This window comes from Fukomys damarensis, unplaced genomic scaffold (genome assembly GCF_012274545.1).
Source record: "Fukomys damarensis isolate Sample0158 unplaced genomic scaffold, DMR_v1.0_HiC HiC_scaffold_15, whole genome shotgun sequence".
NCBI classification, from domain to species: domain Eukaryota; kingdom Metazoa; phylum Chordata; class Mammalia; order Rodentia; family Bathyergidae; genus Fukomys; species Fukomys damarensis.
This window is the reverse complement of record NW_022900927.1, coordinates 65,397,818-65,414,087: the sequence shown is the minus strand read 5'-3', so window position 1 is coordinate 65,414,087 and position 16,270 is coordinate 65,397,818. Positions and strand designations below refer to the sequence as shown.

The window sequence follows — 16,270 nt, the reverse complement described above, 5'->3', positions numbered from 1 at the left end:
TTTTAAATGACATTTGTTCTCTACTGTGACAAAACAGCATTTTAAACTTTGGATAAAGCAGAATAAGGTCTTAAGAATCGAAGAAGAGGAATAGGAAACTAAGTCGTTCATATTTCTTACATTTTTAAGTTTGAAAAAAAAATTTAACAGCCCAAATGAAACCACATGATATTCTTCTATTTTTAAAAAATGAGGAAGCCAGGCATGGTGGCACATGCCTGTAATCCCAGCACTCGGGAGGCTGAGCCAGGAGGATCGCTGTGAGTTCGAGACCAGCCTGGGCTACATAGTGAGTTCCAGGTCAGTCTCAACTGCATAGTGAGACCCTGTCTCAAAAAACCTAAAGAACAAAACAAAACAAAAATCAAGGAGGTGGGGAGCAGACCTGCCCACCTCATTCTTATAGCGAGTTTCACCGGGCACATTACCCTCAGACTTGCTGAAGTGAGCCACATCAGAAATCACTTTAACTGCAACATATAGGACTGAATGGCAGTTCACCCCCATTTTATAAACGAATATTCTTTATCAAATAATACCTGGATTTTTAGGTATCCTGTCTGTTTATAAAACACCTCATCAGGCTGACTTCAGGACCCAACGCAGGACTGAACAACAGATTGCAAAGCACTGACGAGTAGCAAAACGGTGGCAGAGGAGCAGCGGCACAGCCAGGCCTCAGGCCCCGCACTACACATCCCCGTGCCGCTCGCTGGACCATCGCCACAGCCTCCGCGACAGCACGAGTCACACAACGCGACCTCAGGGATGTGGCTACCGGGCTGCCCACAGAGCCAGAGTGCAGGTCACCTCCAAGTGAGGAGCTGCGACGGTCTCAGCCAGAAACCCGTGGCTCTTCCGGTTCACTGGCCAGAAGTAACCCGCCTTCTCGGTACCCTGCGTCACACGTGCTGCAGAGCGCGCGTGACAAGCTTGTCTGGGGACATAAGCAAAGACATGGGAGGCTCAGGCTCGCCCTTCCAAGGCCATCCCTCATCACATGCAGCTCTAACACGGAAATCCACAGCTAAAACCTTTCAGGAAGCTGAGAGAGAAACTAGGACCTCAGCAGGGAAGAGCCCTTTTCTTGTTACGACGTCACGAAAATCACCTCGAAAATCCCGTAGGTACAAACACCTCCACAGCAGCGGGTCATTCGATGCCATGAGGAGGTCGCGACAGACCGCAGACAGAGACAGGACGGAGCGGACGTCCAAGAGGCGGAAGATCCGCAGCTTCAGCTCCAAGGGGAGGACAGCCAGGCCAAACACATCCGGGAGGTTCAGGGCTGGAAGAGAGAGGCAACAGAGACTGCTGGCCAAGGGCATGCGGGCTCCCACGGTGGCCAGAGCTGCCGCTGTTCCTGCCGAAGAGGTGACAAGCCAGACGCCGGTCCCCATTATCCAAGCAGGCGTCATCTCCAGCTGAATTCGAACCCCAGGCTCAGGCTCCTCAGTGACTATTCACTTACGGCGCTGCCCCCCCACTCCCTTCATAGCTGTGGAACGTAATTCTTAATACCGATGAAATAACCTTCAGCTGCTAAATACTTACCACGCAACACCCAACGCATCAAAGTTCCTCTAACTGCAGGAAGTGGAGCATCCACCGGCTTTTATAACCAGCTCCAAATCCCACGTAGCAGCTGCGTGCTTTGGGACAAGTTCTTAGGCTGTGTCTCGCTCAATTTCCTCATCTATAAAATGTGCCGATGGCAGTGCACACACCACCTACCTCACTGTGAGAACTACACATGCTGCTACACAGCCCAGTGTGCAGGACAGTGCCCGGCACGTCACGAGTGTCAAGGGGCACGCTCACTACACTCCACGTGAAAGAGGCTGAAGAAAAGCAAGACAGAGATTTGGAGACAAAGCCAGGAAAAGGAACAAGAGAGAGCCAGGCGTGGTGGCGCACGCCTGTAATCCCAGCACTCAGGAGGCTGAGGCAGGAGGATCACTGTGAGTTCGAGACCAGCCTGAGCTACACAGTGAGTTCCAGGTCAGTCTCAACTACTTAAAAACAAACAAACAAACAAAAAGGAACAAAAGAACACATCTCAAAGTCAAATGAAAATTATTTTATGATTTCAGACTCAGTACCTGTGCTAGTTACTTTCTCACTACTAAGACTAAATGCCCAACACCTACAAGCTAAGGGGGGGGGTCGGGGATTTAGATCAGTGGTGCTGCTGCCTGCCTTGCAAGTGCAAGGACCCGAGTTCAATCCTGGATACCAAAAAAAAAAAAAAAAAAAAAAAAAAAAAAGAATAGTGGTACACTGCAAAAGCACTACAATAAAGATACACACAAAATGCTATGGAAACACATTCAGAGAGGAAGTAGGTAACATTTCAGGCAGGCACATAGAAGCTTCGCCTTCAAAGAGCAGAGTAGGTGAGGACAGAGCTTAGGGTCAGAGTCGCTGCACGTCTGGGCGCCGACACCTGGTCCCAGATGTTCGTCGTGTGGCAGCCGTCCCTGCTCACCTTGCCGAGTGGAAGCCAGGAGTGGGTACACCAGTTGGTCTTTGAAGAGCCGGGAGAGCTTCTGAAGACCTCTGTATACCTCAGCTGCATTTTCCCCTAGATTATTTTTTAAAAGTTAAAAAATCAAAACACAAAATCAAGCAGAAAAGTTGTCTTCTAAACCAAAGTGGTCCACACAGGCACCCAAACGATGCTCACCCTGACACACCGTACCCGAGTGGAGCAGAAGGGACGGTGCCTGATGGCAGAATGAGTCCTAGACAGAAAGCACCAGGCCCTGGTTCCAAATTAACTGGCTGCTGGCAACCTAGAGCTCACAAGCTACGTGTGCAGAACTGCTGCTGTGTATGGCATCTGCGCACGCACGCCCCAGGGCCCTGCACAGCGGGAACGGCTCTCCCGGAGCTGCGTCCTTCCCAACACTGGTGCTCACCACATGATGACCGTGCCCTCAGCCCTCCCGCAGCAGCAGCTGCTCTCCTAAGTGGGTGACAGATACTGGCTACTGCCCCATCTGAAACAGAGCCTGTTCCCAGGCCCACCTCGAGGGGCAGTGCAAGGCACAAACCCAGTGCATCTGCTACAAAGCATTCATGTCAAGCCACTCTGCTGCTCCTCGCTGTGGGCCACAGGTCACCAGAGCTGCCACCACCAGTGTGGTCAGTGACTACTGACTGTCGGCTCCACTGCAGCCCCGGTCTGTCGGAATGGGGCACTGACAGCTCTCTGTGGAGCAGCACCGAGGCTCCCACTTCCGCATCACCCATCACCTAACCCTGGACAACGACGGGCCCACTCACCTCAGCTGTCAAAGGGGACACGCCACCCCCCAAAGAGCTCTGCAGCGTGAGCCCCACACAGAGCGCCCAGGGCCGCAGTGTGCCCTACTCTCTGGCCTTTCCGCAGAGACACGTCTCACCATCTGTAAACACGCTGCCTCTAATTTGACTGGGCAGAATGAAGAAAGAGCTGTGCAGCTAAACTCTGAGCCTGCTTGTGTGACTCTCCAATCGGAGTTTAAAATATGATGCCAAGACATTTTAAAAATCAATTCAAGGGCCAGATTTAGCTCAGTGGTACCGCTGCCTGCCTCGCAAGCGCAAGGTCCTGGGTTTGATCCCCGCTACCAAATAAACAAAACAAATCAATTCAGTTCAAGACCTTTTCAAGTGTAAAAACTGACTTTCTTTAAATCACTTCTTTTAGCGATCTATCATATAAATATTTAATTAGCATCTTAGAAGCCTAAATAACAGTACTGAGGGATCATTTCTAGAGTCTAAACTATAAACCATGATAAAATTTATTAAAACGACTTGCCAAATAAACAGCATATTCCTACTCAACATAAAAGCACTTTTTTTAAAGTACTTTATTAATCCATAAATTTACACAAAGATATTAACTTTTGGCCTCCTTTTCATTCCCTTTCCCCTATTTAAGAGAAACAAGAAAAAGAACAGTTGTTTTAAGGAAAAAGAAAAGTTGATTTTAAAAGGCTGGGGATCAGAAATATCTATTTCAACCCTAAAGCCATTTCTTGATCTACAAAATGAGCATAAAAAACTGCAAAAGACTGGAACATCTCTCCCATTGGGAGGCCCTCTCCGTATGGAGATGAATAGGAGTTCCAGCCAAAGGATTCCAAGTTGTTCTGTTCCTGACAGAAAAAAACCGTACTTACAGATCCAGCCATCTGAGCAGGGCCAAGGAAAAGCATCCCGAGGACTCAGAGACTGAGTCTAGGAATAGCAAATACAGCCCAGCCGCTACACTAGGATGTATACTGTACTCATGTAGCATTAAAATATTATGAAGGAGACCGACTAAGGAATGCATCCCGAGGACTCAGAGACTGAGTCTAGGAATAGCAAATACAGCCCAGCCGCTACACTAGGACGTATACTGTACTCATGTAGCATTAAAATATTATGAAGGAGACCGACTAAGGAAGAAAAATCCACAAAAATCTACAAATTTACTATCACTTCTCAGGAGAGCGAAAGCATAACAAAGTTAATACCGGTCTAGTCTGACATTAAGTGTTCCTGTCAGTTAATGCCCAAGCTCTGGTGCTACCGTTATAAATACTCTGTCTGTCTCCTTTTCCCATCAGTTTTACGTAACTCAGTCTCCCAGGTCTCGTCCCCCTGGAAACTCATAAGCATAAGTCTCCAGGGCTTCAAATCAAAGCCCAAGGTCCGGCCAGCTCTCCCTGAGAGACACTGCCTGGAATTCACCTTAGTCACTCTAGGGAGTGCTCTGCTTCCAAACCACTCAAAGCTCCACCCCAAGTTACACCACAATACCTCACCTGGTTCCTCTGTGCAAATAAAGGATGCCGGCAGCAGCTGCAGTCTTTTCACACTTTTGATTTCATTGTTGATTTTTAGTGTAGCTGTAAATAAGGAGAGATGACTTAAAGACTGTGTCCACCCATTCACTGCCTTCCTTTTCCAGCACGCCCTCCCACAGTATCCCGAGGACACATCACACAACGCAAACTGCTCCCTGCCTCTCTTCCCTTGCAGCAAGGTCAAGGGTGTAAACCTGCCACCATGAAGCGTATCACCCTCCACATTATGTTTCCCAACTACAGCAGGCACCTTACGCGCAGCCCTCCAAGTACACCCGTGGCAGCTTGTCAGCCAGGGAAGACAGGCAGTAAGGTTAACAGGAGGCAACCAAACACAACAGTCAGGGCAGACACCATTCATGCCTCCGTGCCCCGGCAGTGGGCCTCTCCCTGCTCACCAAGGGGATCCTGCCAGTCTGCACCGCAGCATTGCTCTCTGGACCCAAAGGGCCACGCCCAGCGGGAGCCCTGCACAGAGGCACATTTCATGGGCTCTGTCAAAAAAGCAGTGAGGCCCAGCCGCACATGCACGATGCCCAGGGCACCAGGGAGACACAGGCACAGCAGGGCCAGCAGGCCGTGTGGGCCTGCAATCTGCTGGCATGCCAAGAACGGGGAAGGAACAAAGCGGGAAACACAGGAGACCATCGAACCCTGGGTAAGCAGAGTTAGGACGCACACCCCGGAAGGCTCCTGCGAGAACCTGAGGCACACAGAGCAGTGAGGCGGCGTGCGATGCACGCAGTGACTGCGCTCTCCGAACGCTGCGGCCAGGGACTGGGCTATCAGACAGTCACACCTTGCAGATGGGGATCTAGAGCTGCTAACGCTTAAAGTCTGAGACATTTAAGTAACATTTCAAAGACTCTGGTGATAAAAAGGAGAGAGCAAAAATTATCTAAAATAGGACCCAGAACTACCGTCCGTATTAGCAGCTATCAAAGTAAGTCTCAGCAGAAAAAAGCAATTTTTTGAAATACAAAAAACAAAACAAAAATGCAATCATTCAATCTTACCATGCTACTTCAGCCAAAAGGATAAAGACCAAAAATCGAATGAAACCTAGAAAGAAGGGCGGAACTGGTCCCCGGGTGCATCGCCAGCGCGAGTGAGGCCAAGACCACTCCAGCAACCATGGAGCAACCCAAGCGGCACCTGGGCTCAGTGAGAGCCACGGTGGGTGTGTCCTGTCCCAGGAAGAGCTTGTCACACAAGAGGGCAGCAAGACAATGCAACGCGACTTCGGGACGGGGAGGCAGAGCCACACCCTGAGCTCAGGAGCAGGCAGCGCTGCTGCATGTGGTGCCCAGAGATGCCAAGCCAGACGAGTAGGGACAACCTGTGTTCAAGACTTCTGCTGAAAAAATAAAAACCGAAAGCCATCTATAGACAGCCAGAAAAAGGAACACAGTCTTCACAGAGAGCCTGCGTCACAGACCCGCTTCACTGATTAGCTAACGCCCCCAGAGAAAGAGATGGAAGCGCGAAGCCTCGGGGCGGAGAACCGGCCTCATGCTCCGTCGCCTCTCCCAGCACACGGCAGCGGTCGAGGGATGAGACAAAGTGGAGAAAGAGGTACAGCTGGGACCCGACTCCCAGGCCCTGATGTGGCCGCGAGACGCTGGGAGCCAAACACCTGAGTTCCCAGCTCACGCTAGCTCCGAACCGGCACCGCCTCAGTGCGGCCCATTACCATTGACGACGACCAGGCTGCCCAGAGGCACGCAGGTGAGCACGGCAGTGCTGCCCTCACACAGCGGGTGTGTGTACTGCAGCCTGTACACACCGCTCGCCTTCCACTTCTCCGGCATGGATGCTGCTTTGGCTTCTGTCCCCTGCAGAGTGAAAGGGAAAGATGAAAGGAAGGAAGACGGTGCCCTCAAAAAAAGGTAAAATCCAAAGGTGCCTGACCTGTTCAGAAATAAACATTTCCTTAATTAAAATGGGCTGCACCATTAAGACTTACTAACAGCAAATGACCGTACCACAGATTTTTACCTCTCACTTTGTCAGACTAGGTGGGGTAAATCAGAGATCAGGCTTCCTTCTCTTTGCAATCACGACTCCACTTAGCAAAGCCATTCGCATTATTCAAGAGCTCAGCTCAAACCACTTCCTGTGTAAAGCCTTTTCCGAAACCCTCCTCCACCCCCAACCTTCTGCTCATATTTCTGGTATAGGTGTCTGTGATGCTGTATTTCTATTTGTCACTTGCACACTTACAGACTTCCTGAGGGCGAAGAGGGTCCCCATGGGAAGAGGGTCCTACTCGGTGGCTCAGTGCGGGGCAGGCCTCAGGCTCACAGGACCTTGGATGGCTCTGTGCTTGGTGAGCCCTGGCTCCAGCAGCACAGGCACTGCCGGGAGAGCATGGCCCACCCAGCTCTACTGAGCACAGCCCGCATTCTGAGGGCCCAACATCAGGGCTGAGGCTCCACTCCACACGCTCTCCCCATGAAGCCGGGGCGTGCTCCCCATGCAGATGCCTTTCCCAGAACTCCACCGTCACACAAACATGGTTTATTGCCTGCCTGTGCCTGGCACTCTCACGGGAGGGCAGCCTGGACCAGGGACAGAGCGCTGCCTGACCCCAGAGGCTGCCTATTGACGGATACAGACTGGAGGGGTGGAGGAGGACAGCAGAGTCCTCCTCCCAGCCCACTGTGCCCAGCTCCTGCATTTCCCAAGCTGGGGCCCTAAGCAGTCACCCAGAGAGCCACGCAGGAGGCACCTCAAGCCACACCCACTGATCTCATCTGACCCACATATCACCACTGGTGGCCATTTGTCTCTAAAAGCACCGTCACTGTCCCCTCTGTACCACTCACACGGACAAAGGAAATGAAGGAGGAAAAATGAGGGAAAGAGGAAAAGGCGCATTTACCGAATGTTGACAACAGCCTCTCACTGCCTGGCACCTGATGCCTGATGCCCAGGCCAGAACACAAGCACCAATGTGCCCTCACTCACGAGAAAGGGGTATGGCCGCTCTCATGGCCTCACCTGAGGGAGGTACCCCGACTCCACCATCAGCAGATGGATCAGCACCGTCAGGGCATCACTGGCACTCAAGCAGCCGGCTGACTGGTACAGGGTCTCCAGCGAGTGGGGCACCTGCCCTTCTGCCGCCTCACTGCACAGCATCGGTTCTGAGGGACAGAAGCTGGAGTCCTCTTCCATATCCACAGCGTCTTCCTCTGCCTCCATTGCCACACTCTGACTGGGCCCTGACTGAAGTGGTAACAAGAAAGAAAGTATTTACATACTGTCTTAGTTAACTTTTCTCTCATCGCTGAGGCAAAATGTCTGACACCCGCAAGTGGAGGGAGGAAAGGTTTATTTGGCTTAAAGTTCACAGAGGCTTCAGTCTATAGTTGGCTGGCTCCAAGGCAGAGCAGCCCAGGAGTTCATGATGGACAGAAGGTAGCAAAGCAACAAGGAGCCCTGACAACCTTCCTGCCCCACTTACCTTCTCCAGAAGACTCAGGGCAGGCGGCACTCACACCCGTAATCTAGGGCCCATGGGCCTAGCACTGCACCATGAATCAAGCCCAGCATCACACACCCTACATCCAGCCACCTCTGCAAAAGCCCCCCTGTGATTGCATGAGGCTTTGGGGGGCATCACACACAACCATAGCATACACAGTACCTTTCTAATCTGCAGTGACCAGCGATTAGCACTCAGAGCCCCGGCGCATCAGTGGGTTCAGGTCAGAAGACCTTGAAGAAGCCCCGATGAATGAGTGAGCTCACAAGCACCCTGGGATCTCCACGCATTCCTACCTGAGGCTGGAAGGCACCCTGGAGTCCGCTCTCTGCTTACTGAACCCTGCTCCAAATTTCCAGACGCTCACCCCTGTAAACGCTGCCCCTGCTGTGACAGACTCTCTTCATCTGCTCCTGGGTTCCAGCAGCAGCCGACTCCGCCCGCTTCTCTCCCGGTGTCATCCACACACACAGCCCCTCTCGGCGGTTTACATTCATGGTGTCCTACACCCCAGCTTCAGCCACCAGCATTTCTCCATTCAGGCAGCAGCTCTTTCCCAACTGTGCACGAGGCTGTGCCCTTTGATGTCCTTAAAAAGGCGCAGTGCACAGTGAAGTGTGGAGCATGATGCACGCTGCGGCCACCACCTCCCTCTCCATACTCACAAACACATCACTAGCACTGCAACAGCTCTGAGGAGGAGGAAAGTGAGAGCACACGCACAGAAACGGAGCCAAGATTCATCTTTGTCCCTCTGACACTCAGAAGCTCATGAACAAGGTCTGCAAGGAGGACCCACCTAGAAATGCAGGCAACAAAGCGAAGCGCAAACGCCTGCACTCGGCACGAGAGGCCTCTCGCAGCCTGACCCGCTGTACAGGCCTCCATTCGGGCCCACGGCAGCAGTGGTCCAGACCACAGTCCGCTGTGAAGGCCTGGTAACTGCACCTGAGTTTTCCATCACGCATGTGCATCCCACGCGGCAGTAAGCCCACACGGGACCAGACTACAAGTCATCCACTCGGTCACCCAGCACAACCTGGCACATAGCTCAAAAACGCCTGTCGAAAGATTACAATTGCACAATGTTTTCTCCCTTTGCCTCTCAGAGATGCTATAAACGACACAAGGCAGATAATATCACCTTTACACAGATAGGTTAAGTAACACAATCATGGTAGCCAGCTAATATAAGCTTGAAAACAACCACATGCAGAGTTCAGGGCCTTTAAGTGCAAAACATGCCTCAATAAAACTCAGTTACTGCATTAATTTCAATTTTGTTCAGAAAGCTTGTTTCCTAGGCTTGTGCTTAACTCCTGATGCAAAGCACATTTCTTCTGCTAAAGTCTGTACTGCTACTAAAAAGGAGGCAGAGGAAATTAAAGTACTGAGTGATAGGCTGGAGGAAGGCAAGGACCCAGAGGCACTGCTGCTCTCCCCAGGTCAGTGGGGCCTGAAGCCCTGGCGGCTGTGGACAGTCCAGGCTCACTCAGCAAAACCTACAGGCCAGTGGTGATTCACACCGCCTGAAAATGAGTACAGCAAACTCTTTCCAGGTTTGTGTGGTTTTATTTTTTGGCAAATAAACTGCTGTATTAAAAATCACTTAGAGGGCTGGGGATTTAGCTCAGTGGTTCCACCGCCTGCCTTGCAAACTCAGGGATCCGAGTTCGATCCCCAGTACCAAAAAACAAAATCACTTAGCCAGGCATGGTGGCTCACACCTGTAATCCCAGCACTCGGGAGGCAGAGGCAGGAGGATTGCAAGAGTTTGAGGCCAGTCTGAGCTACATAATGAGTTCAGGGCCAGCATGAACTATAAAGTGAGACCGTGTCTCAAAAAAACAAAAAACAAAAATAAATAAAATAAAAATGACTTAACACCAAGCTAAATAGTGAAAAGCCCTTTTCTTTACCGTTATGCCTAACTTCTAGTCACTGACCACTTGCTGACAGGAATGTGGGACAGAACGTGGGAAGGAAAGCACCAAGGGTTACCCTAAACTGGAACCAACCCAGTGCTATCGGAATCCCCTGCTGGCCTTATCAGGCCTGACTCCCAACTCCACCCAGCCACCTGCACCCCCTGAGCCCTTCTGATAGAGGATCTGTCACCTTCTTCCTGAGGGTGGAGATAACGATGCCGAGCCCACCCCTGCCACAGGTCATGCTGCACAGGACAGCCGTAACAGCAGCTGCTGTGCACAGCATGTGTGGACCTGGTACAGGTGCCCTCCTCCCAGGTATTGGCGAACTCCCAACAGGGAGGTAAGGAAACTGACTCCTGTTTAATTACAAGAATAACATTCACCTCCTCTGGCTTGGAGTCGCACCCATCCATTTTACTTTCCCTTTACAATTTAATTAACAGGTCATTCCACTCCAAGGACTCAAAGCGCTGTTTACCAGGAGTTCAAACTCAGGCTCCACACTAAAATTTTATAGTCACCCTACACAAACCTTGGAATACAAATACATTTTTAGAGCTGGGCGTGGTGGCACACGCCTGTAATCCCAGCACTCAGGAGGCTGAGGCAGGAGGATCACTGTGAGTTGGAGACCAGCCTGGGCTACACAGTGAGTTCCAGGTCAGTCTCAACTACATAGTGAGACCCTGTCTCAAAAAACCAAAAAACAAAAACAAAAACAAAAAAAAATACATTTTTAGAACTGAAATTACTACCAAGGAGCAACACTAATTTCCCAGTTTGCCAAAGGAACGCCAGTAGAGTAGCTCATATATACTATGAGATGTTCCACCGTATTGGACAAGTTTAAAAGTTCCCAGAAGTAAAGGGAATGCGCCCTTCTGCTAATGTTATCTCTGAATGTGTCTGTGAGCAAAAAACTTGGAAATTCAAATATGTAGCCATACCTTTTTTGTTTTGTTTTGTCTTTTTGTTTCTTGGTACCCGGGATTGAACTCGGGTCCTTGCACCAGGTGGCGGAACCACTGAGCCAAATCCCCAGCCCTGCAGCCAAATATCTTTATTTCTTTCCCAGATTGCCTCAACAAAGCAGAAAAACACAAGAGACACGGTAACTTCTAAAATAAATAAAAGTCCATTTATGTGGACAAAAATTTTGACAACTTAATCACCTGTTAAGTATTTTTAAATCTTTGCCTCTAATGCCATCGTAGTTAGCTTTAATATTCAAGGCCCAATAAAGAATTAATTTGAGATGGTAAGTACACACACACACCAAAAACAAAACAAAACAAAAACAATGAACAAGAATAATGTTCTTATTAAAAAACTGTTCCCCTCACACAAGAAAATGAAAGGCGGGATATAAATACCAAGGCACCTCCAGGGCAGAATGCATGGACCAAGGGCCTGGGCTGGGCTCAGCAAGAGGGTGATCGCCTGACACTCGCACACCAAGCCACACAGAAAAGATCATACCACCAGGCTACGGTTGGCAAGGGCCTCAGAGGATGGACAAAAGTACAGACAGGCGAGGGAGAAGCAGCGGGTTGGGCGTGGACGAAGAGCAAAGGCCCAGTGGTACCAGGCTGTGCATCTGCACACGTGACTTATAGGCGGACACACAAACCGGTCCGGGAAAGGCTGGGTGAGGCGACTCCTCAGAGAGAGAAAGCCCTGAAAACCAAAACCAGGTACCAGACCACACATGACACTGCCTGTTGTGAAGCAGCAGGGATGAAATGGATATTTGGTCTTTTCAGCTCCCAAATTCTGAGTGTTACCTATGACATGGAATTATTAAGGAGCAAGGAACACCATAATGAAAACCACAGGAGGAAAAACCTAGAAGGCAGATTGAAAAACAGACACAAACAACCTGAATAGAAAAGGAGCCCTGACCAAGGGTGGAGATGGAGAGTCAACGGCACAGAAAACGGCAGCGACACTGAAGGTCGGGGGAGCCGGCCCACATTCTCACCAAGCTTACGCCACGCACAGTCCGTGCTGACAACTGACAGCTCCAGGTGCAGAGGCACATCACAGAATAACTGCACTATGCACGCAGCCTTGATGGCTGGTGCAGACAGAGCAGAAAAGCTGGGACACCGAGGCGTACAGACCAAACAGAAACCAAGGGAGAACTGATCTGGAAGAGCGATTATCTGAACAAAAGAAGTTGGTAGGGAGGGCCGGGGATGCAGTCCAGTGGCACCGCGTCTGGACAAGGTCCGGAGTTCAATCACAAAGTACCAAAAAAAGAAAAGAAATCGGTAGGCAATGGACCCCAGAAGTCAGGCCTCATTGGTGCAGGCATCCGGTGGTGAACGGGAAAACACTCTCCAAGAACATCCTCTGTGCCGAGAAAGACCCTACTGGACAGACTCAGCCAAGGTGACCGTGCGACCTGGCAACTACTCTAGTTTACAGCCTTGTTTCTCTAAAAATTTAACCCACATACTTAATTTGTATTACTATGGCAAGTTTTCACACATTCCAGAAAGGACAATGAATAGTGTAAAGTAAATAAATTTTAATAGCAGTTAATATTTTACCGTATCTTCTGTCAAAAATTGTTTTGCAGAAACATTATAAAGGAAATTAGACAATACACAGCTCTAACCCTATTTTCACATATAGTGCTGCAAAAAAAGAAAGCACTTTCAACCCATTCGTAACAGTACTGCCACAAAGAACACAATCACCAGAATTCCCGATATTACTGAATGCAAACATCCATATTCACGCAGTAATAAAAACACATCTGTAGCTCATTTTCCAAATCAAGTCTAAATCAAGGAATACATGTAACACCTGTGCATAAAGTCTCTTGAAGTTTTAAAAACTGAAATACAACATCCATAAAGAACAGCATACACCCAGTACCAAAAAAAAAAAAAAGGACAGCATACAAACTGTGTAAGTAGACACACCGAATCGACACTTACTGAACACAGTTATTCAACTGTGACTTTGGTCAGGAAACAGATTAGCATCTCAGAATTGCCATATCCTGGTCTGTCATTTTGATACCCACCATGCTGTCATCATGCCCGACACCAGACTGGGCTGCCTGTCCTTGGAACAAGTCGCTCTGTCGTTCATCTGGGACGCTGGCCTGGCTGGAGGAGGCAGCCAGAGAGGGTTGGTCATTATTCGGGATGGAGAAATGCTCTGAATCCGTGGATGGAGGCGAGTTAGGTGCCGACATGGCATCTTCAAGAACCAAACATATCAAGTCCCCAGAAACAATCCCATACGACGTCAATGTCTCTTCGTCTCCAGTGAGGACGTCTTTGCTGTTCAGGGTAATTGCATAGCAGGTATCAGAACTGCCAAGAGAGATGGATAAGGACAGTAAGAGATACCTTCCGGCACCACCCTCAACAACACATCCAGAGTACAGAAAAGGAACACGGCATGACTCCAGAAGAACCAGAGAATAACACACTAAGTTGCTTATTCTGATCATAAAATGCTCACATTAGAGACTTTTCATGGTGAAAACTTTAGCCTGGTCTAACAAGTACTGTACCAGTGAGTACTGTACCATGTTTTCCTCATTTTGCAATATATACTTTTTCATAGTTTGGCATCTTTGAAATTGGAATGTTTCTGAAACTCCACGGCATATCCGTTTAATTCACAGCATTTCCCCTCAGTGTTACATAAAACTGTGTGTCTTACAATTGACACTGAGTTCAGTGAAATACTTTCTAAAATACGAGACCATGTCATGCCCTTGCTTAAAACCCTCTTTTGGCTATTTGACCTGGAATAGAACCCTTCATATGACCCAAAGTGCAGCACTTGACCCCTTCCCACGTCCCCTAGGGAGCCTGAGGCCTCTGTCCTCTTGATCTCTTCCCTCCAGCTGTCCTGAAGCAGAACAACTTCCCTGTAGCCTGTGGCTTCTCCCTCACTCAGTCATGTCTCCCAATGACTGAGTTCTACTCTCCAATCTGGCCTCACCTCAATGTTAGCTTCACAGGAAAAGCCTTCCGCCCACCTGCACACGCTAACCCACTCACTCCCAAGTTTTATTTTTATCGTAACATCACTATTTGAGAGCACTGCGTTTAGTTTATTTTCTGTCTTCCCCACGACTACCACTAAAACATAAGTTTCAAAAGACCAGGGGTCTTAGGTTTCCCCTCTGAAACTGCACCTCTGCTATCTGGCCGAGGAGGGTGTAAACAAATGCAACCACTGCACTTTTGTTGGAAGATTAAGATGTGAGTGAAATAAGGGCTGCCTAGCCAATGTCCTTACAGGATAATCTGCTCGTACTGCTTCCAAAACACCAGATCTATGTCCTAAATGACAATCACAGGGGTGTGCACATGACTGAATGCAAATTCATCCCTCCTACTGATGAGGACAAGTACAAGTTCACTCCTACTGATCAGTCTATATGAGGCCTTCTATACAGAAGACACCACAAACCCAAAACCCCATGGCTGAATACACCAAGAGCTGCTAAGGTGGAAGCAATGAACTGCCTAGCGGATTGTAAGGAAGAACACTATGTTTCCCAAAGCACAGAGGTGAGGTGAAGAATAATTACTTCCTCAGAAACATTTTATGAGACATCTACACTGACAATGGTGAGGAATTCAAGATGAATTCCTTTGAAAAGCCATATTCTGTTTACTTTTCTTTTGATGCTACATGTTGAAAGTGTACCAAGTAGTTAATTTTTTCACACATAAATATATTTTTCTTACAAATTAAATCATCTTTGGTAATTACTGAAACAGATTATTTCTGCTGGCTAGAAAACAAGTGGCTCTCCCTCAGTTTTCAAAATGTTTTGATAAACAAAAACTGAAAATTGGTCAGCTGCCCTTATAAAACATACCAATGTCAGCAGAAAAAGGGAAAACGCCTCCAACAAACCATGTCTTTTTGGACTATTGGTTTCTGTTTAAAACAGAATCTAGTACAATGTACATTCAAATATCTATTTGTAGAAAAAGCAATGCTGTCAGTTCTCCCCCCACTTTCAAAACAGGGAAGAGCTATTTCTAAAATAACATGCAGTTTTCCAAGATTCTATTTTCTGAAATAGGAGTTAACTTCACCAAGAACGAAATTCTAGAAACTCCAGGCTTTTAAGAAATATTTCCTATCAATAACTGACAATGTCATATGGACACATTTTTAAACTGCCCCTTTGTCATCAAATGAACACTTTAAAGAGAATCCATTTACTTTCACAAGCAGAGGTTTAAATTCTTCCCAGTTAACCAGGCTCAACTGTAAAAGAAAACCTGAAAGAGAAACTAACCAGGACTCTTGCAGCCATACTGGGTTTCACTGCCTTAAGACTATCCTAGTTAGAAAATGATAAAGTATACATACACATCTCTATGGAAACACCCCAGAAAATTTTGAGAATGTATGGTAGGGTGATGATTCCCACGAATAATAAACACGTCACCTACTACACTGTTTAAAGTTATCACAACTCCTTGTCTTTACTTTTTTTTTTAATCTGGAGAAAACAGGCTCGCTTTTGATCTAGTAATGCTTTAATCTGGAAAATGAAATGAGGTCTCTGTAAGATGACTTCATTTTACTGAATTCCCTAAAAATAAAGTGAAAGTATATAAATTTTGTAAAAGTCATGCCAAGTTTTTTTTTTTCCTTCGAGAAACTCGCCTTCAAAGCCCCCAGGAATATCTTTTCTACTTTCTTCTTGGCACGCTCACATCCTAAATGCACAGCACCGTAACTGAAGAGGTGCCACCCTTGCTCTGTCCGTCCAGTCCTGTGTCACTGTCCCCAGAAATGCCTCGGGGTAAAAACAGATCAGGCCATCTTCGGCCCCTCACAGTAGCAACAGGATCGGGTCCTCTCAGCCTCACAGACCTAAACTGCAACTCTCCAGGGACACCCTCAGCCCACCGTCTACTCGGACTGGGGCTCGCTCAGAACACCCCTCAACCCGAGCCCCGTCCGCGCCCACCCTCGCCGCACTCGGAGGCGGAGAAGGCGGCGCC

General features: G+C 48.5%; 1 protein-coding gene across 1 annotated transcript in view; it reads right to left on the bottom strand.

Moving 5' to 3' along the window:
* The window catches only part of Fbxo7 (F-box protein 7), a 16,131-nt gene extending 2,504 nt beyond the window's left edge, over positions 1-13,627 (bottom strand). The window contains exons 1-6 of the mRNA XM_019209506.2: positions 13,303-13,627; positions 7,848-8,075; positions 6,538-6,679; positions 4,803-4,886; positions 2,489-2,584; positions 1,112-1,288 (exon numbers count right to left, since the gene is read on the bottom strand). Of these exons, the coding sequence (XP_019065051.1) occupies positions 1,112-1,288; positions 2,489-2,584; positions 4,803-4,886; positions 6,538-6,679; positions 7,848-8,075; positions 13,303-13,476 (901 nt within the window). The 5' untranslated portion in view covers positions 13,477-13,627. The remainder of the gene's footprint in view (positions 1-1,111; positions 1,289-2,488; positions 2,585-4,802; positions 4,887-6,537; positions 6,680-7,847; positions 8,076-13,302) is intronic.
* Positions 13,628-16,270: the final 2,643 nt, after the last annotated feature.